Source organism: Drosophila simulans, chromosome X (genome assembly GCF_016746395.2).
Source record: "Drosophila simulans strain w501 chromosome X, Prin_Dsim_3.1, whole genome shotgun sequence".
Lineage (NCBI taxonomy): Eukaryota > Metazoa > Arthropoda > Insecta > Diptera > Drosophilidae > Drosophila > Drosophila simulans.
The window spans coordinates 18,231,022-18,251,459 of record NC_052525.2 but is presented as its reverse complement, the minus strand read 5'-3'; the positions used below and the strand labels follow the sequence as shown (position 1 = coordinate 18,251,459).

Genomic DNA, 20,438 nt, shown 5'->3' with positions numbered 1-20,438 from the left:
TCGACACAAAGGCTCACACGTTACATAAATGCTAGAATCAGCTTGAACAAGAGTGAACAAGGTTATTTATAGTCCAAATATGCAAGTATCAAACATTGTGCCATACTTGGTAAAATAACAAACTTCAAACACTTCATTTTTATTACAAAACATAAAAAAAAGGTCACAAACACATTGTTTTTATTTAGAAAATACCTTTTACTAAAGTTAACAGAAGTTGTTGAATCAATTTGCTTTGCTTTGTTTCAATTAACGGTCAATCAATAAACACGAAACCGTAACGCCAAATATGTTAAAACATACGTTTACTTTGAAAGCTCACAGCGGATCATGTAAACAAACAAAAACTCTTATACAAACTCTTATACGCGCAGACGGATATTGTCAGTTAAAAAAACCAAAACAAAAAAAATACTGTATTTAAATATTTAAAAATGTGACTTTTGTCCCACTAGAAAAATCATCTGGCCCACTGTGAAACGTCTAGTTGGCGGTTTGGGCAGAGTGCCAACGCAAATGCTTGGACTACCACCTAACCCAGTTAAGATGATGGAACAAGTCCGATCAGACGAGATGGCCAACAGAGTGGGTGGCTAAGCCCAAACAGGTGTCCAGTGTGGTGGGTGGTAAGAATACTACCTCAGCGTTCCCGGCTTGGCGTAAAAGGCGACTAAAGAGTGGAAGGAGGAGCCCTCATGGCCTACAATGAAGGAAGGAGTGCGACCTGGCTTCACATCCTGTGGGCTGTACGATGTTTTTGTTATGCAGGTCGCAGTGTGACCAGACCCGACGTGGGTCCACTGCGAATTAGTGACGCGTAATGTCAGTGGATAAAACGTATTATGTTTGCTAAGGGTACTAAGAAAATCAATGTCAGTTCTGAGAATTTTCAAGACCTCAATCTTCTACAAACTAATGTTAAGACATGCAAAAACTGTTTTTGTAAGTGAAAAAATAGTTTATTAGTATTAATCGTATATTTGTATTCATACATTAGGGTTAGTATATTACTGTTTCTTTTTTACATTTTATTTCCAGCATCACGAAAGTGTTTATAAGCGATAGTTGCTAGCGATAGTGCTGGGCGATAGTTCGCCACACCAAGTGTCACCAGTGAAACGCCAGTTCTTTATTTTTACGAACGTAGTTCGAGGAGTCAGGATAATTTGAATCTGGTTGTTTTCAGTTCACACCTAGCTTAGGAAAGGGTGTGAAAAGCGTACATTGGGAGCCATGGACATCGATATGAGTCTGGACGAGATTATAGAGCGGAAGCGCGGGCAACGCGGCTATCGTCCCATCGACAGAAAGTTGTAAGTGCATTTACAGGACAGCCGAAAAAATGAAGTGGCACTCAATGTGTTTTCTATTGCAGCAATGCGAACTTCTCCAAGCCGCGCCAGCTGCTGAACAAGCCTTTTTTCAAGCCATCGGTCGCTCGAGGATCTCAATCTGATCCGCCAGCAAAGCGGACCTTCGATGCCAGGAACAAGATCGCCGCGAAGACACGGGCCAAGATAGCCGATGCCCGGGATCTGATCAACAAGAGCGTGCGCGACTCGGGCATCGATGCCCGCCAGCTACTGGAGCGAAAGAAGGTCCGTTCGGCGGTCCCAATACTTATTGATGCAGAAGAGGAGTCGTTTGAGCCATCACATCGCGCACGCGGAAAGGGAGTGCACATCGGTCAGTTTGGTCACCGCCTTATTAGCATGTCAAACCATGCGGACGGCACCATTCAGGCGAAATGGGACTCAGACGACGATGTCGTGGGACTGGGTAACCACATGTTGTCCGGCTTGCATCGAACCTTTGACCCCATGTCCAATAAGCCGGGCCAACCCTTTGCTCCACGGCGCTATATTGATCTTGATAATATGCAGGACCTGGAGGATGGTTAGTTAGTGCCTTTCTTTGCCAAGCCGTTCCTAAAACGCACTCTTCTACTTTCAGAGGAAATATCTCGAACATTGCACTTAGGGCAGAGGAGGCAAGCGTTGCCACACTACTCCACTGGTGGCCTCGACCTGAACCGCGGCAACGACGTGGAAATGTCCATGGCTCCACTCAATAACAAAATAGATTCAAATCCATTCTCCATTTACGAGGCGGCCCGCAATCGCATTGAGCGTCCTGTGCTGACCACCGACCGACGCGTAGTTGGACGCGCAGATACCACCAATGAGCCTCTCGAGCGCCTCCACCGCGACACAGCAAACACAAGTAAACTCCCAGAATCGGTGCGGTCTCGTCTGTTTGTCAGTAAGAAGGATCCTCGCATTTCTCATGGGATCTACGCCAACGAGAACCGGAGAAGGGCCGTTGGTCGCGGTGGTGGTAGTGATAGCGATAGCGGTAGTGATGGTGATGGTAATGCAGCTGCTCCATCGAAGAACAAGCGCCGTTCGCCATCCCCATTGTCGCTGGGTACGTCGACCAGCAAGGGTGGATATCGCCTGCTGGTGAGCAATCTGCATACTAACGTGACCACTGCGGATATTCGCGAGCTTTTTAGCGACATCGGCCCAGTGTACGACGCTCGTGTGGTGCGTCCCGGCACCGCCGAAGTTATTTACAAGTCACTGGAACACGCCGAGAAGGCCGTAGATACCTATCACCATCGTCAGTTCGATGACCAGCCAATGCACTGTGTGCTCGTCAATCCGCACTCCTCCCGCCGCTCGGTGCACAAGGCCAGGTGAGTGATATGCTTTAAAGATGTCAAGCAGTATTGTTCAACGTTCTCGTCCGTAGCTCTCGCACCGTGACCACCAACTCGTCTGGCGTGGAGGTGGACATCGATGCACTTCACTCGGTACTCTTCCGGGACCGCTAGGAAGCGCGAGGCAGCGCCCGGGACTAAGAGGCAACTAGATCATTCTTCATTTCTCATCATTTTCATCATCTCCGTAGTATTAAGTTCAACAATGTAAACCATCTTCATTTTGGAGCTTATCAAATTCGAATCGATCCACCCGGCGTATGTTCAGTAAACCAGACTAGTTTCTTTATTATAGAAACATGAATAGACAAGAACAGTTTTTTTTTGTTTATTGTCTAATGTGAATTCTGGCATATCTGTCCACTTTAGTATTTAGTATCAAGTGAGCAAAATTGTTGTCTTATCATCAAAGAAATTCAGCAGTCCCACTATATACACATGGCATCGAAAATTATTTTACAACCGCTTCTGAAATTTGGTATTGAAAACTTTTCTTGAACCAGTTTTGAATCCTTAATGCCACTACGGAAGATACGAAAAATAAGAGGACCCAGTAATTGTACAATTGCTTGTATAATATTTCATAAAATGTACAGTTTTTAAATTTCATAAAATTAATTCATAATAATTAAAGAGAAAGGAGCAGTTTGGTAAGCAGTTAAGAGTTGCAAAAAAAAATGTATATATAAAGTAACTTGGAGGCCGCTTAGTTATCCCGGATGCCCGTTCCGTAGTTGGCGCCGCCGGCACGGTTCAGTGCCTCACGGAAGAGCTCAATGTCCAGCTCGGCCTCCACTCCCGCCTGAAGTTCCACGGCAAAATTCTGCAAAAGATTAGAGGATATATTTCTGCATCTGGGATCTGGCATCTCTAGCTATTGGCTACTCACGTTGAGGACATCCTTGATCAGCGCCTTGTCCGTGGACATCTTGGCCCGCTGGATGACGCCCACCTCCTGCCCGATCCACGTCAGGAAGATGAACTTCTTGCGCTTGGACATCTCGTCACCCATCTGGATGCGTATGTAGCCAAAGGCGCGCTCCGAGTCGCCGAACTGCTGTCGGAATTCCTCAAAGCACTGACCGCGCGCATGTACAATGATCTGGGCGCCATCGAACTTGAACACCGCCCACTCGGTGTCCGTCAGATCGGAGCGTACATCCTCGTAGGCCTCGCGAATCGAGTCCTTCTCCAGCGACGTGGCCAGCGGCATCTGCGAAAGAGCAGGGGGGAAGAGGATTATAAGCAAGCGGAGAGGGGGATTGTAAGCAACTTTCAGACGGAAGTATATATCTTAATCATGTATTCCAAGTCCGCCTCGTTTCGCCAAGGCGAATGATCATCCGCTTTGGCCCATCGATAGCGAAATGTATTTTATGTACTCAATGCGGGGCCAAGTACTCTTGACGGCGCCATCTATGAGTCAGATTTGAGCCGGGCTTTCGCTTTCGATGGTTATATTACATTCAATTCGACTTGTTTCCGTGTCAGGCAACCTCAAATCGCCCAGGGAAAAGGCACGCCATTGCATCGCCCACTTGCATTACGTTCGGGCAGATTCACGGAAAGCAATTTGTTGCCACTTTAGTGCTTTATAAACATAATACCAGCGGGCCAGTGGAAAAGTAGCCAATGTAAATACATATTTTATTATGTTATATTATTTATATTTATTATGATAAGCTGGAACATACCCGCATATAAAACTACAGCATTTTTGATAATGATATCAGCGAGTTACCATCGAAATGCACACACATATGTGGGTTTCGGTTCGAAGCCGAAAAATATGATGATTTAAAAAAAATCGGTATGTAAATGAATTTAAATGGCTTGATAAGTTCGAATGCTGATAGTGAAATGTAAAAAAACGAAGTCTCAATACGATTTTGGTTAGCTAAAGATTAATTTCAATTGTGATTTATTAAGTGGACTTTGGGGTATCATTATGGGACATAAACACATCTTTCTGTGCACAAAGTTGGGCCCAGCTTAGATGCGTGGAAAGCGTGGAAAGCGATCGGATCGATGGGTTTGATACGAGTATACTACTTGGAGTACGGATTGGAAAACTACCCTTTCACGTAGTGCACTCTTATTGTCTTAAGCGGATCGCCGCATTAAAATCAATTTACGCGTGACAATTTTCAATCAGCAGCCGGCGGAAAGCAGGTCAGAGATTTGATAAGTGACTTGGGGTCGTCGGAACGGGATGACAACAAACAAAGAGAGCCAACTGCCAGCCAAAATGGACCGGGCTTGGAGTCAGGAACTAGACTCGCGTATAAATAGACATTGAAGCTGGGCCAGAGATACGGATACAGATACAGCTAGAGATACAGATACAGATACAGATACAGATACCGATGGGAAGATGGAGATAGAGATCGCTCTATAATGCGTTCAATGACCGGAGAGTACGGCGTCTGGTGAGAAAAATCAATTAGAAAAGCGACGACTGCCGAAAATATCAAAAGCCAAACAATTAAACCCAAAGATGATTCGGGCGACGACTTTCACAACGCGACGCAGTGAGAACTTGGAGTTGGTATGTGTGTTCTATGTGTCGCACAGAACTATGGAACAGCTCTGAAGCTCCCGTTTCGTGGCTCTGAATTAATTAGTCGGAAGGCAGGCAAAAAAAAAAAAAAAAAAAAATGAAGAAGATGCGGACGCAAACTGTGCCAAAAATGAGCGGACGACTAAGAAACCGTTGCAGCGAATGACCCACCGAAAATACCCGACAAATTTTCCCCAAAAAAAGCCAGATAGCAGATACAAATGTATATAGAAGTGTTGCTGCTCCTCCTGCAACCTCCGCGGGTACGTGAGCCAAATTGTTGGCTAAAATTAGCTGAAATTAAGTTTCCAGCCGATAAGCCCGATAACGTTCGCACATATGTATATATATCTATAAACATATATATACCATATCTCCTCTTCTGACACAATGACAACACGACAAATTAGATCACTCCAGTTGGGCTGGGAGTGCACCCAAAGATCGGATAGGATAGGCTCGGATAGCCCCTCCTCCGGAATTGACGCACTGCCATCTATTTGCTCTGATAAGAAAACTGTCGCAGAACTAAAGGAATTGTAATTGATTTATTACCGAAACTTCTTGGGATCGCCCGGGCAATTAGTGGCCGGGTAAATCTGCAGGGCTCGCCTGTTCCAATTTTACACACCATAAAAATCCAGCCGAGGTTGGCGCTTAGTCATAGGAATCGAGAGATTGGGCTGGCTTCATGTTATCGAAAAAGGGAAACTAGTTCCAAGGAAAGTCAGAGTGCGTCATGCTCGAAAGATCCGCGCATAGAAAAGCGAGCGACAGTAGCCAGGCCATAATTGATATGGTTAATCGTGATTCGTGATTCTCGATGGAAAACAGTCAGCAACAGTCTCGGTCAGACGGATAAGTAACCTTATAGCGAGGACAGGAAATATATATAGTGGAACCACCAATGATCCTAACAGCTCCATGGAGTTAGCCACCTTTCCAGCAGCAAAGCCATCTGCCAAACAATTCGCACTGCTCAAATGGCATGCCTCCATATCCGATAGATACGTATGTATCTATCTATCTATCTATGCGGATTCGTACGTAGTGAGCCATATATGCCCATGTGTGCATTCATACAGCACGCTGCATTGCCAGCTATATGTATGTAGCTATAGTATCTATAGCTATATCCATCGATATCTGGCAATGAGCGGGCCGGCGATGCATCAAACGCGGCTATAACTGCAGCTAAACGTAACCAAGCATAATACAGCAAATAAAAATTGCTAACGAAAACGAAACCGAATCCGCAGCCAGGTGCTCGAAACTGACTTGCCGCGTAACTCAACGCTGATACCCTTGTGAAAGGTATGGCAGTTGTAGAAATTCTTGAGATACCTTTAATATAAAAATCTATGAGAACGAACTTAAATAATCTTGTCCTTAAATAAAAAGCAAGCTATCGAGAACTACAGAGTCAAAGACACCACCATGCCCATATCTTTTATCATTTGATGCCTGACATTATTTCAAGTTAACTCTGATTGTGTATAGTATATATATCTAATTGTATGGTATATATAGATCGTGAGCTCATAAAGCAAATACTGAAGTATGAACAATCAAAGTAAGAGTATTCACCGAGTGATACTTTCGACTGCACTGCACATTTTGTGTTTTATTCGCTTTTTCGTTGTGTATGTACAAGTGGACCGAAATTGTTTTATGTTGACTAATGAATTTCAGATAAGAGACGAAAAAATTCCAAATAATACGATCGGGCATGAATAAAGGGAAATAAAGGAGAGGCGATGCAGATATATGACATGCGGCACAGTAAACACACAATATGCGGGATATTCGTGGGTCGATGCAACTGACTCACTCATCGGCAAGGCAATTGGAAAATAACCAATAAATTGCAACGAATCGGTTATTAACCGCTTCGCCTTGGCCAGGCTAAATCGAAAAAAAGCAAAAAAAAAACAAATAAATAAATCGCAATGTAGTGACAAATTGCCAGTTGCCGCAGCGCAGTCGCAATGACGTACTTGCTCCGGGTCTGGGACCGCCGCCGATATGTCAATGTTCTTTTTCCCCCACTTTACTTTACTTTATTTTATTTCTTATTTTTATTCCGCTGCCGTCGATGTTTCATTCGCCACACACACTAACACACACACAGTGCAGGAAACAAAGGAGCAAACTGTTTTGTGGCTGCTCACGCCCCAGACGCCCGGAGTCGGGGGATCTGGGATGCCGGATGGGGTTGGCGATGGCCATGTTGATGGGGTATCGGTATGGGGTACGGGTTGCGGGTTGCGGGAAACGAGGTTCCGAGTGCGTGATTCATGCCGCCTGAAGGTGACGATGACGACGACGTCGACTCGGGGAGTGGATGACCAAAATTGGCGCGTCAGGAAGCGTTTCCCGAGCATTGGAGGGTGTGGAATGGCTAATATCCCCAACGATTCCACACATTTCTTTTTATTATTACTCCTTTTGTTCCCTGCACTTGGAAACCTCGAAATTGTATTATTTATTGGCCTGGCTGCTAAGCACAATCGCTTTGTTTGGTGGTGCCATAGAGATTAGGTTGGCGAACAAGTGCCGTGCACCGAAAGTCACATGAAACGCAGATCTCGCGATCAGCTAAACGAAGTACCCCCAAGATAATGGCGCTGCAGCCGTTTCCTCAGCTCCCAGTGCCCGCTAAGCACCGTAATCTGGAAAGCTATACGTGTTGGCCAGGGCGACGGACTCCGCCGCATTAACCGCAGCGTCTTCGGTGGGTATCGATGGTGTCTCGAGACCCCAGCGAGCAAGTGCAGCAGCGGCAGCCGCACTGCAAACGCACTTGAACTTGATATGCATCGCTGCGAAGGCGTCGCATTCGGATTCAGATTTGGGTTCGGATTCGGATTCGGAGTCGCCCCCACAATCTGCATCCGCCCCCGCAATCGCAACCAGCCGAGATGATGTTGCCCCGCGAGACTCAGTCCCTGCCCCTGCCCCTGCCCCTGCCATTGCCCTGCCCTGCCCCTTTCCGCCCGGGCAGAGCCATAAAACCCAGCTGCCACCCCGCCTCCTGGACCTCTGGCCCTCTGGGGCCGGTTCTTGTGGAGCGGAGTCGCCGGCGAGCCAATGTCAGAGTTATTTACAGACACTCACGCATGCCCAGCGAGATACACACACGCCGCATGGGCCTGGGCTTCAGCAACTCCAGTGTGTACACCGGAAGAAAGCAGTGTTTTGTATCCTTAAAGCCAATGTCCGAGTTCAATACCAGTGTTGGTAATGCAACTTTTATATTATTGTAGCATAATCAATGCTCTCTGGTCATAAAATGTGTATGTTTTTACTAATCCAATATCTTACGATATATATTTGACCAACTTAAAGTTCGAAAATCTATCATTATTCTCATGAGATCGAATTCAATACCACTTTTCAGAATTCTTTGATTGTAGAGTATTTATAATCTAGTGATTAGAACCTTCTTCCATTTTAAGGTTTTGCCATCGGATTGGTGATCAGCATACTCAGTACCCATTTTCTTTCGGTGCATTTATAAGATATCTCTCCGGGTTGCTCTCTGACTCTCTGGACTGCTGGCTGCCCCATCCAATCTTTTATAATTCTTAATTTTCGGTCGTCCCCTGCCGGTATACACACACATTTCATGGTCCCTGCCCGGAGCAGGACTACCGCCTGCTCTGGCTACCCATCTCCATCTCCAACTCCAACTCGAACTCCATGTGTGCCCACCCCACTACTCACCCTTCTCGGCTTGCTCTCCACCAATTGCTCGACCTCGATGCCGTCCGACATGCTGGTGCGCTGTGTTCTGGATGTGGATATGGATATGGATATGGTTTTCGATGCGCAGCTGGGATGCTGGTGCTCTTGGGAACAGCTTCCTGGGATCGCGGGTGAGTCTCGAAGGGGAACGGAGCGCTGGTCCGGCGGGAAGAGTTGACCGTTTGCAAGGTGACAAAGTGGCAGAGTGGCACAATGACAACGAAAACAAAAATACACAGCGCCAGAAAAACAACAAAAAACACAATGCAAGCGCACAAAGAGCGATGGACAGAACCAGGCACAGTTCCAGATATCCAGATAATAGAGCAGCCGCTGAACTTCGTCCGACCACCACGAGTTGTATCTCACGAATGCGGCGGTGCCGGCGTCTGCAACTCCGAATGAAGTGCCGACCGTCGACCGCCGAAGTCGGCGGCGCAGTCGCCGTGCGTGCGAGCGAGATGCACTGGCCAGAAGGCCCCACGGCAGCTGATAGACAAACAGCAGGTGCGACAGAGACGGCTGCGTGGGGAGCGAGCGAGAGCGCGCGAACTGCGACGATGTCGCCGCATTTGGCTTTATTTTCAGTTTCATTTTCAGTGCAGGCATTTCGGAAACACCAAAAAAAGCCAGATGTTGGCTAGTGTTTTATGCGTACACCGCGAGAAAATTGAGTGTGCTAGTTGCTTCTATCATAATGAAGTTTGCATAAATACTTCGTTTTAGACATTTTAACTGACATTGCTCACATTATGAGTAAATAAATGAAATCTCAGCTAATATTCCTTCGGATGAATATGATCTCTCCGAATCCGGGCTCCTGGAGTACAGAAAACTATTCGATAAGCTTCATCATGGGCACAGGAAACCATAAAATCGTGTGAGAATATATGTATAGTCTGATGGATAGAAGAACCACAAAATACTCCTCAACTTAAACTATGTAGGTCCTTGAGGAGCAGCTCAATCCCTTGAAGAAGGAAGAGATTCCTCAATAGCGAAGAGGCTTACAAGATGTGGATTCTATCTATTCTATTAAAACATTATTCATAAAAATAAAGAAAAACTAGATAAAATGGATAACACGAATTCTGGTACAGACGTATCCAGTCCGTGGAGTCACGTCGAGAAGTGGGGACCCAAGGATTCCATCTATGGACCGCGACACCTGGCCAAAAAATGAAGGAACAAAAACGAAGAAAACTAGATAGAATTGATTTGTTGAGTTTTTCTGCGGCAACACGGATTCCTGGCACAGTCGTATCCAGTCCCCGTGGATTCACGTCTGACCACTGCAGCTCCCGGTCATGTGATCTTCCTCCATCGAGGGCGATATCATTCACTTCCTGAGCCGAAAAAACGAGCAACAATTGCAAGCTCTGAAATAGGTGCTATAGGTGCTAATCGGAATCGCTATATATCCAAAACTATGGCTAGATCAGCACTGATCCCTGCCAGCTTGCCGGCTGGGAATGCGATCCATGGAATTAGCACAGAACATTTGTGCAAATACATAACGAGCCGAGATTGTATTCTCTGGCACTCAAGTGCCGTAGGAATGCGGCTGATTCGATGATTTGCGCGGTGCGTGGGCCGAGCAGCAGCTGCTCCGCCGCTGCAGACGCAGTGCTCCGTATTAATTTGTCCCAATCGGCAGGGAACGTCCTCCGCGCAACATGGGAGTTGCCCGGCAACAGGGCTGCTTGGCAGCATGCTGCTGGCCACAAGTTGCCGTGGTGAGTTTGCGCCATTCGGCATCGCCCACGCAACATGTTGCGGCAGCTAGCCCAGCGGAGCGGAGGCGTCGTCCTCGTCCGCCAGTCGTCAGTTGCCCACGACGCGTTACCCGCAACGGTAGCAGGCGAGCCCTCTCCTGGCAGCCAAAGCCGCCAGCTCGTGTGCTCGGATACCCCCGAGTTCCATATCGCAATCCTCGCCAGCCTGCGCGCAAGCGTCGCCGTTTCAACAGCAATTGAGTGCAATTTTATTTTATTTTTTTCGGTGACCCAACGGGACATGTCCGGCGGTGGTGGCCAGTGATTGCCACGAATCACCCGGTCAACCGGGATGTTCAACTACGAGGAGGGGGATGCCGACCAGGCGGCCATGGCTGCAGCGGCTGCCTATAGGGCACTGCTCGACTACTATGCCAATGCGCCCAGTGCGGCGGGTCACATAGTGTCGCTCAACGTGGCACCCTACAATGGAACTGGAAACGGAGGCACTGGCTCCTTGGCGGGCAATGCGACAAGCGGCTACGGCGATGATGATAGGGATGGCTATACGGACACCGAGCCCAGTGACTTGGTCACCGAACTGGCCTTCTCCCTGGGCACCAGTTCCAGTCCAAGTCCCAGTTCCGCTCCCGTCTCCAGCTCCAGTACTTCCACTGGCATGCCCGTCTGGCTGATACCCAGCTACAGCATGATCCTGCTGTTCGCCGTGCTGGGCAACCTGCTGGTCATCTCGACGCTGGTGCAGAATCGCCGGATGCGTACCATAACCAACGTGTTCCTGCTCAACCTGGCCATATCGGACATGCTGCTGGGCGTGCTCTGCATGCCCGTCACCCTGGTGGGCACCCTGCTGCGAAACTTCATCTTCGGCGAGTTCCTCTGCAAGCTCTTCCAGTTCTCGCAAGGTGAGTGGAGTCCTCCCGTTAAACGGCAACCACTAAATGCCTAAACGCCTGGCTTATTTAACGACCTGTCCCACTGGAGGGAGCTGCGCTCTCTGACATTATAAGTAACCGACTAATATTAGCTTAGCTGGCCCAATTCCCCCATCTTCCGCAGCCTTCAATTAGCTGGAATTACAAATACATAAGTTGAGGGCCCTATTTATGGCGCGTGTGTGAGTGGGGGCCACCGGGATTCGTAGTTTCCTTGGTTCCTAGGTTCTTGGGTTCCAGCGTTTTTAGGTTCCTTGGTGGGGCATTAAAATAATTTTTTACGATTATCGTCGCATGTGGATCGTTTTATTGGCCCTGTCATGCGGGGGAGCTCATAAAGAGCGCAAAACAACAAGTTGTGTAAAAGGTGGGCATACATTGTCCTGGTTTCCATCTCCTCCTAGTTACCCCTTTACTTCCATACCACCATACCACCATACCCATATCCATATCCGTATCCATATCCCTGTGCGTGTCGCCTTTTCCCAGAAAACTGAAAATGGAAATGAGAACCATAATGTTGGACCATGTTATTGACAGAGTGTGCGCCATTGTCTGTGGGCAGGATACGGATAGCGTGCATCCTTAAGAGTCCCATGGCCATCGCATAACTTCAAATCAAGCGCGTTGGCAGGACAACAGTTGGACGTGATTAAAAAGACATTTGTTGGCGCTACTTGGGGCCCATGGACAATTAAATGGGCTTTCGGGAGAAAAAACTGGCAGCTCGTTCTTTATGTTTATGGGAAACGGCGCATTAGCAACGGCGTTGTAAATACATATCTCAGGATTTCGGTAACTGTTGCCCATTGCGTCATGTGGCAGGTTGCCCCAGTAATCCCGGCCTCCATCCAGTTCGTCACTGCGTGGGAGTTGGCTTGGCCCCGACCCTAATGGCATGCCGTGGATCTCGGATGGCAAAGGGAGGCGGAGCCACTATGCTGTCGGGCAAAAAGCAAACGCAAATGCGTAGCATACTTGGCTGCGCAATTTAAAGCGGCTGTGTGCAACAGCGCTGCATACTTTTGGCCCCCATACCCCTGCCACGCCCCCCACCCCCGCGCAACAGACGAACGGGCGAATTAAATAACCATTTCAATTGGCACAGCACGGGGCCGGGTGCTGGAGCGGAGCGGGATGTAGCTGCTCCTGGTGGCAGGTACAAGCGTCACGCACCTGGGGAACATGCAACATGCAGCGCAGCATACACATGTCACACGGCATGGGAATGTGTATGTGGATGAGGATGAGAAGGTGGACGTGGGGCTCTGCAATTACAGGCGGAACAGCACAAACGCGGTCGGAGTTCCACCTCCTAATGGTGCCAGTTGGGAAGTGCCCTTGGGAAATGTGGAACATGGGCAACTAAAAAAACAAGCGGGCAGGAGTCATTGGATCGCAAACGGTGTGCGCGGAGGTGGGTGCGTCCACCAGAGGAGGTGGGACTCTGGCCCAAAGCGAGCCGATGGCGAACGCAACAAGGTGGTGGTCAAGAGGCGTTCTCTTAGCTTCGGGCTCTCGATAGCTTCTATTTTCGTACGTAAACGTTTGCTTAAGAAATTCTATAAATGTCGTGCATGCTTGCATTTTCATCGTGACGTATTCAAGTTTCGTTATGCGAAACTAAAATTAAGTTGAAAGCAAACATCAAAGTGTTGCACGCCTGTCAATTATGGTTTAAATAAACTCAAGGTAAACATTGGCTTAACAAATAAATAGAATGTGTTATTTAAATTAGCTTAATGGAAATCCATACTGATAAACTGATGTTTCACCTGATTTTTTTCGCTTTAATCGGGCTTAATGTGTGAATAGCTATTTACAAGGTTTTAATCCTGCTTTATTGATATGTTTTTTGCTTATCAAAATTACCTTTTCGGAATTCATTGAAACGAAGTGCAGTGTCAGAACTCATTAAAAATCACATATTTTATGACATTTATAGCAATGATGAATTCATGTTTCAGTTTGAATCCAAGGTCTAAATGCATTCGTGTTCTTCGCATGAATTCTATTTACAGACAACTTTTTTAACTTCAACTTTGGCCGAGCAAAAACTATAACTTTTTTTTGTGAAAGCCTTTGTCTTTGGCTCTTTGATTTGAATGCATTAATGTTTTCTGACATTTATTATTCTGTTTGGCAAGTTTTTTAGCTGCCAGTTGTCAAAGGCATTAAAGTCTGAATGAACTTTAACGAGTTGAAGCTCGACATTCGGGCAGGAAAACTTGCCATTTTCAAAGAGATCGTCCTGGATATGCGTACAAATATGGTGTTTTTCGACTTGGCACCCAAAAAGGCCACTGGCTTGCCGATGCTCCCCATTTCCCCAAACAGACTCCAACTAAATGTTAAACAGAAAAAACCAATTTCGACGCAGCTCGTTTTAAACATTTTTTTCTCCCCTTTTTTTGCATTTGTGGCCGTTGTTGGGGCTTCGTTGTTTTAGGCTATATAAGCTGCGAAACATGTGTTCAACGGTGGCAAAATTTTGGGGCATTTGGGCCCACACTGTGCGGAGTGGTTAAAGTGTCGTTTTTATCGCCACGCATACGCAGGATGTAGTTGCCCACTGGAGTAGTGCCACCTGGTCGCATGGTTAAGCTAAGAGGGGGGATGAATCCTTTGGAGCCAAATGGGGGGCAGGCACTGGTGGTCAGCCATGGGAGGAGCACTTTGTGCTGATGAGTTTTTGGCCAGCGGGCAAGATTTTCTCTCTGCTCCTTGGCTAATTGTTGTTCATAAATGGGAGCGGAGAATATATTTCCGAGAAAAACTCCCTTTGGCGCCATGGCCATGAATGTGGGTGGCAGAAACTTAGTGGCTCAACTTTGTCCCATTCGAGGGCTTTGTTTTGGAAAAGTTTGCTGCCTTTCGGGATTTGTTAGCCATGAAGTTTTTTAATTAATGCACATTCGGTTCGGCACAGGCGGCAGCAACTTTCATTTGCCAACTGCCGCATGCCAACTGCACGTGGCGTGGAGAATGTGAGATCTAAAATCTGGAAACTCGGAATGGAAGCACTTGAGAACAATATTAATATCGCTAAGAGAGCCACGCTCGGCTGAATCAGCTCCAGACATGTGAGATTGCCCAGGATTTGGGGGAGCATGCCTCATCCCTCCGGATGATAGCTTAGCCAAGTTGGACGCACAGCCAGCCACCTAGGCACTTTCGAGTACTTAATTCGATAAAAAGCAACTTTGTGTTTCTTGCAACTTAAATAGAATGTCTGGGCAAACTCTGATTTCGTTTTTACTCAAACTTTTCCACTGGCGGCAGGCTTTCGGTAGGATACTCCTCCGCTCCTCCACTCAGGATTCCTCACTGCGAGTTTGTACATCGCGTGTGGAAATCCCCGCATTAGAATGAATGCATTTGCTGGGCCGAATCATTGAATTTAAATTGAGTTTCGCCCCGAAAAGATGTTTGTTTCCTTCGAATTCGCTGACATTGTGTACAATTTGCAAGGGAAATGTATCTCTTTTTCTTTTTGTATTTAAAGTCGAGCCATTCAAAGACCCCGTGATCCACTCGCTTTCATGTCAACCATCCCTGCTCAGGAGTATTTTTCCGCCCTGTCACTTTCCCGTCAGCGACCGCATCAGATTGTCAGTCACTCGAGATGATGCCAAACTAATTTAGGCACTTGGCCCGGCCACAAGAACAAATTACCAAGCACACTTCTAATATCAGCAGCAATTTTTGGCCAGGTTTCTGTGCAGCACATCCCTGCCCCATTCCCCGCCAGCTCCGGCAATATGTTTCATCATCTGCGTGTAGTGCTCAATCTGCTTAGTCGAGCGACAGGCGACAGGAACCTGGACCGCCTGCAGCTGTAATCACAGGACCAAGGACCAAGTTCCGAGTTCCTCGAAGAGCGACAGGCACGCAGGCGTTCTCTTTCACTTTGAGACTGGTCAAAGCACATTTTGCGGTCTTTTCGTGCTCAATGCCTTGCTTGCTGTACACTTAAAGAAATTTGCCATGCTAGCATGTTACCCAACACAAACTGGCAGAGTTGCCAACTCTGTATGAAAACAAATGGTTTTGAGCTGGAGATTAAAACCATCTGTTTTCATACAGAGTTGGCAACTATTTTCAATTTTAAACCTCGCGCCTTAGCCAAAAACTTTGTGCTACAAATATTTGTATTCCACAAAAAAAATCGCTTAAAAGTTTTTGCTTCCATCGAACTTTTTTCAGGCGCATAGTTCTTATGCCGCTGATGCAAACTAAAAGTCATAGCGGGCAAATTTTGAAAAAAATATTTGTACACTTTTACCCAGAAAAGTGTTGAAAAACATTCAAGTGTGTGCTCCTCTTTTTTTCCCCAAGCTAGAGACAAACACCTAGTTCTTTGGACAAAAGATTTAAGTGGCTGCATAGCATAAGTATAAAAAGATTTCTGCGTGCGAACTTAAAGCTATTTCCAGCTTTGTTGAATGGACAGTAGTAGTCAAAGGGACGAGTTTCCCTTTTTTTGCTGAGTGTGCTCGTTTTTATTTGCGGCAATCAAATTTTATCACCCAACTGACGCTTATAAATTCCGGCCTGTCAGAGTCGCATATTTATGCGGGGCTCGAGGACTGCGTGTCGTATGCGTAATATGCTCAACACGTCTGCTGTCCCCATCCCCATTCCCATCCCCATCCACATCCTCGTCCATGTCCTTTTTCTGGCCTCAAAGGCGTGCTGCTGCCCACTCTGCGCACAAATCAAATTCAATCAGTTGCCAAAAGAAAAACATCATGGGCGTGCAGAAAGGGGGCGGGGCATCGAATTCAATTTGGGTTCGTCATTTGCCGCCGACGCCGCCTTATTTGCCGTCAGTTTTGCATTTGCCAATTGAATTACGCACTGTGGGCGCCAGAATGGGGCATATATATACATATATATGTATATATATATATGCATGTCGTATGTAAAGTATTTCAGCACATGCACAAGGCTCTGGCGGATTGTATTGGCATCTCGAAATGATTTAGTTGTCAAGACTCAGCGCGCGAATCAATCAAACTGCTTAGCCGAAAAGCCTTAAAGTTGAGCGGGCGAATAACCAAACTGGAAATGGAAATGGAAATGCTTTGCTGCTGTTTGTTTTAAGTTTAAGCGCACATATGCTAGTATTTCTGTCTTAGAGCATCGCACACCGCCGTCAATCAAAAGTAAACTTCAATTTCAGGGGGTTAACTCAACAAACGCGACAGAGGGCGAGACAAATGTGACAATGCAGTTGAAGGGCAAGCGCCATTAGGGTGGACCTTGGTTGCCAGGACGAGGTGCACTCCTATTGTTCAGGTGGTGGTAATCAATCTTTGCTGCTCATATTAGTTTGCATACATAATTAAAAGGTAAAGTAAACAATTGTGCAGCAAATGTAATATAATACAATGCAGGTGAAGTGCAGGCACATTAGGGTGGACCTTGGTTGCCAGGATGGGGTAAACTAGGGGGAAATGAGAAAAGGACTGCGACTACAAAAGAATCTGAGGTGCAACTATCTTTGCTAGCAAATATATCTATATCTACATCATCTGTAACTGAGTTAAACATTCAAAGTAGTAATCACTGCAATTGTAGATACAATAAACACAAACGTATTCTACTTTAATCTAGAACATACCATTTTAATATAATACAATGCAGCTGCAGCTGGCTGAAGGGATAAGCACATTAGGGTGGACCTTAATTGCCTGAATGGGGTGTGCCAATGAAGTAAAGGGAACTGATAATTACTCGTTCCTTGATTCAATTGAACCTACTGCTTATTGCTTTTGAATGCGATACGTATATACCTTTATGGGCAAATATGTATATCTAGCAAACCACAAATGTATCTGCAAGCACAACAATTTCGGAGTATTAATAATTGAAACCTTACAGCCTATTGCATTGTATGAACAAATATATTTGCAAATTTCACAAGTGTTTTGGTAAACTATTAATTCCAGATACACCCATACATACAAACAAATTATGCTTGCATTTGATCAATTTAACATATTTATTTGATGACTTTATGCATATACATATGTATCTTATGGTTTGGTGCTAAAAAAAAATTGATTGAAGAACTAGAAAATATTTCTCATTTAATTGCGCTAAAATTGACCAATTTTTCAATCGAAACTTTTTCCCGGTGTCCAGTTTTTCCCCTACAGCAGTCCACCCTATTGACTTGCATATGGAACCGCACTTGTGTAGCCCCATCGATACTGGCAGGATGTAATTGTGGCCAAGGGAATATGAGGGATGGGCAGGGTGTGGGAGCAAATTGCTTTACAATGGGAAATCCCCTAACAGGCTCACATGAAAAGGAGACTGGGCAACAAGAAAAGGAGTGGCTGGGGAATAGCTTAATTGCACTTTCTGCAAATTGCATCGTGCACTGTTTGTCATACTACAAGAACAGGCAGAAGTGCGAAGAGCGATGGTCCGTCTGGTTGGTCTGGTTCGCCTGGTTCGTCTGGTCCTAATATGCAAATTGTGTAATTAAAATGCAACGAACGCGGGCGAAGGACCTTCTAATGAAAGCGATTTGACACGCCGCTCGACAGGAGCTGGGTGTGTCCACCGTGTTCGGTTTGTCCTAATGTTATCCGCTTCCATTTATTTCAGCCGCATCCGTGGCCGTTTCGTCCTGGACCTTGGTGGCCATATCCTGCGAGCGCTACTATGCCATATGCCATCCGCTGCGCTCGCGATCCTGGCAGACAATCAGCCACGCCTACAAGATCATCGGCTTCATCTGGCTGGGCGGCATCCTCTGCATGACGCCCATAGCGGTCTTTAGTCAATTGATACCCACCAGTCGACCGGGTGAGTGCATAGCAACCTGGCCAGCAGTCGTCCTCTGGTTGTTATACCAACTTCCGTTACAGGCTACTGCAAGTGCCGTGAGTTTTGGCCCGACCAGGGATACGAGCTCTTCTACAACATCCTGCTGGACTTCCTGCTGCTCGTCCTGCCGCTTCTCGTCCTCTGCGTGGCCTACATCCTCATCACGCGTACCCTCTACGTGGGCATGGCCAAGGACAGCGGACGCATCCTGCAGCAATCGCTGCCTGTTTCCGCTGCAACGGCCGGCGGAAGCGCACCGAATCCGGGCACCAGCAGCAGTAGCAACTGCATCCTTGTCCTGACCGCCACCGCAGTCTATAATGGTTGGTAACTGCAAGAAAATATCAAGTCGTACCTCTTTATACGTAGCATATTCATGAAATTAAGTCCTTTACAATCCCTTGGATATTATTTTGTATCTAAATGTTTGCACTCGTACGTTATTTAATGTTATATAAAATAACGTTATATATCGATATGATATAGATTGTTGGTGAAATGCTCGATAAGAAGGTACAAATCCATTTAACAACATATGATAATTTTTGAGAAAATTAAATTATTTTTGGTCCACATATTAGTTCAGATTAGTTATGGCAACTGTTTCATTTGTTGCTGCTAATAACGTTAATTTGTTTGATTATATTTGGCTTGTGTTCATATGTTTTTCCACATAGAAAATAGTAACAATAATAATGGAAATTCAGAGGGATCCGCAGGCGGAGGATCCACCAATATGGCAACGACAACCTTGACAACGAGACCAACGGCTCCAACTGTGATCACCACCACCACGACGACCACGGTGACGCTGGCCAAGACCTCCTCGCCGAGCATTCGCGTCCACGATGCGGCACTTCGCAGGTAGGATTCTTGTCGCATAACCAGTCTGCCAGCCCTATTCCCTTTTATCCAAAATCCACAATCCACTATCCAGGTCCAACGAGGCCAAGACCCTGGAGAGCAAGAAGCGCGTGGTCAAGATGCTGTTTGTGCTGGTGCTGGAGTTCTTCATCTGCTGGACGCCGCTGTACGTGATCAACACGATGGTCATGCTGATTGGACCGGTGGTGTACGAGTACGTGGACTACACGGCCATCAGTTTCCTCCAGCTGCTGGCCTACTCCTCCAGCTGCTGCAATCCGATCACCTACTGCTTCATGAACGCCAGCTTCCGGCGCGCCTTCGTGGACACCTTCAAGGGTCTGCCCTGGCGTCGTGGAGCAGGTGCCAGCGGAGTCGGCGGTGGTGGTGCTGGTGGAGGACTCTCCGCCAGCCAGGCGGGCGCAGGCCCCGGCGCCTATGCGAGTGCCAACACCAACATCAGTCTCAATCCCGGCCTAGCCATGGGTATGGGCACCTGGCGGAGTCGCTCGCGCCACGAGTTTCTCAATTCGGTGGTGAGCACCAACAGTGCCGCCGCCGCCGTCAACAGTCCTCAGCTCTAAGCTGTAGAGGATTCGCCTCCAAGGACCCATTCGCCCGAATCCTGAGAGATGCGGTGTAAATATGTATGATAAGCGAACTGTATGTGGTTTTTTTTTTTTTAAGTAAGGCGAATATGGATTTTTTTACCTACTTGTGATTATGATCGTACTCGTAAAATAACTCAGACGCTAGTCTATTGGTGTTTCAATTGAACTTCCTAAGGTTGCTGCAAATAAACAGAGTAAAACTTAAGCACTCTCGCTGTATGTTTTTATAGTTGGAATCCTTTTGGGTGAGTACCTGGGAATTAAGTGGACCCCGCCCCGTACTCCAAAGTGCTGGATTCTTTTTTCGACCCTGCCTTCCTTCTTTCACAATTTATAGGGCCCAAGTGGGTATTTTAATTGCAAGCTAGGAGCAGCTCCGAAAGGCGACAGTTGAGTGGAGCACAAGCCGCTTATGTCCTG

The 20,438-nt window shown here is 46.7% G+C and overlaps 3 protein-coding genes across 4 annotated transcripts; 2 read left to right on the top strand and 1 right to left on the bottom strand.

Annotated features, from left to right (window-relative positions):
* The first annotated feature begins 1,071 nt into the window (after positions 1-1,071).
* On the top strand, positions 1,072-3,552 carry LOC6726378. The gene is made up of 4 exons (XM_039297764.2): positions 1,072-1,313; positions 1,376-1,896; positions 1,954-2,698; positions 2,755-3,552. Exons 1-4 carry the CDS (start codon positions 1,234-1,236, stop codon positions 2,834-2,836), a joined length of 1,428 nt encoding a protein of 475 aa, XP_039153698.1. The 5' UTR covers positions 1,072-1,233; the 3' UTR covers positions 2,837-3,552.
* LOC6726377 (coactosin-like protein) lies at positions 3,277-9,421 on the bottom strand. Its single transcript, XM_002107300.4, has 3 exons — positions 9,009-9,421; positions 3,612-3,935; positions 3,277-3,545 (listed from the first exon to the last, which is right to left on the bottom strand). Exons 1-3 carry the CDS (start codon positions 9,057-9,059, stop codon positions 3,429-3,431), a joined length of 492 nt encoding a protein of 163 aa, XP_002107336.1. The 5' UTR covers positions 9,060-9,421; the 3' UTR covers positions 3,277-3,428.
* Positions 9,422-10,845: 1,424 nt separating this feature from the next.
* LOC6726375 (cholecystokinin receptor type A) lies at positions 10,846-20,223 on the top strand. 2 transcript variants are annotated; one of them, XM_016172382.3, is made up of 5 exons: positions 10,846-11,670; positions 18,322-18,522; positions 18,585-18,866; positions 19,251-19,407; positions 19,481-20,223. In XM_016172382.3, the coding sequence occupies exons 1-5, from the start codon at positions 11,097-11,099 to the stop codon at positions 19,989-19,991; spliced, it is 1,725 nt and encodes a 574-aa protein (XP_016022767.1). In that variant the 5' UTR covers positions 10,846-11,096; the 3' UTR covers positions 19,992-20,223. The 2 variants fall into 2 exon arrangements, with proteins under 2 accessions (XP_016022767.1, XP_002107334.2); XM_002107298.4 differs by having other exon boundaries at positions 19,221-19,407.
* Positions 20,224-20,438: the final 215 nt, after the last annotated feature.

Excerpts from the sequence above, each read along its gene's own strand:
- LOC6726378 (XM_039297764.2), top strand. The coding sequence starts at position 1,234 with ATGGACATCGATATGAGTCTGGACGAGATTATAGAGCGGAAGCGCGGG. Across the intron at positions 1,314-1,375 it reads CGTCCCATCGACAGAAAGTT|CAATGCGAACTTCTCCAAGC; the intron begins GTAAGTGCATTT and ends TTTCTATTGCAG. Across the intron at positions 1,897-1,953 it reads TATGCAGGACCTGGAGGATG|AGGAAATATCTCGAACATTG; the intron begins GTTAGTTAGTGC and ends TTCTACTTTCAG.
- LOC6726377 (XM_002107300.4), bottom strand. The coding sequence starts at position 9,059 with ATGTCGGACGGCATCGAGGTCGAGCAATTGGTGGAGAGCAAGCCGAGA. Across the intron at positions 3,936-9,008 it reads TGGAGAGCAAGCCGAGAAGG|ATGCCGCTGGCCACGTCGCT; the intron begins GTGAGTAGTGGG and ends GCTCTTTCGCAG. Across the intron at positions 3,546-3,611 it reads TGATCAAGGATGTCCTCAAC|AATTTTGCCGTGGAACTTCA; the intron begins GTGAGTAGCCAA and ends AATCTTTTGCAG.
- LOC6726375 (XM_002107298.4), top strand. The coding sequence starts at position 11,097 with ATGTTCAACTACGAGGAGGGGGATGCCGACCAGGCGGCCATGGCTGCA. Across the intron at positions 18,523-18,584 it reads GATACCCACCAGTCGACCGG|GCTACTGCAAGTGCCGTGAG; the intron begins GTGAGTGCATAG and ends CTTCCGTTACAG. Across the intron at positions 19,408-19,480 it reads CACGATGCGGCACTTCGCAG|GTCCAACGAGGCCAAGACCC; the intron begins GTAGGATTCTTG and ends TCCACTATCCAG.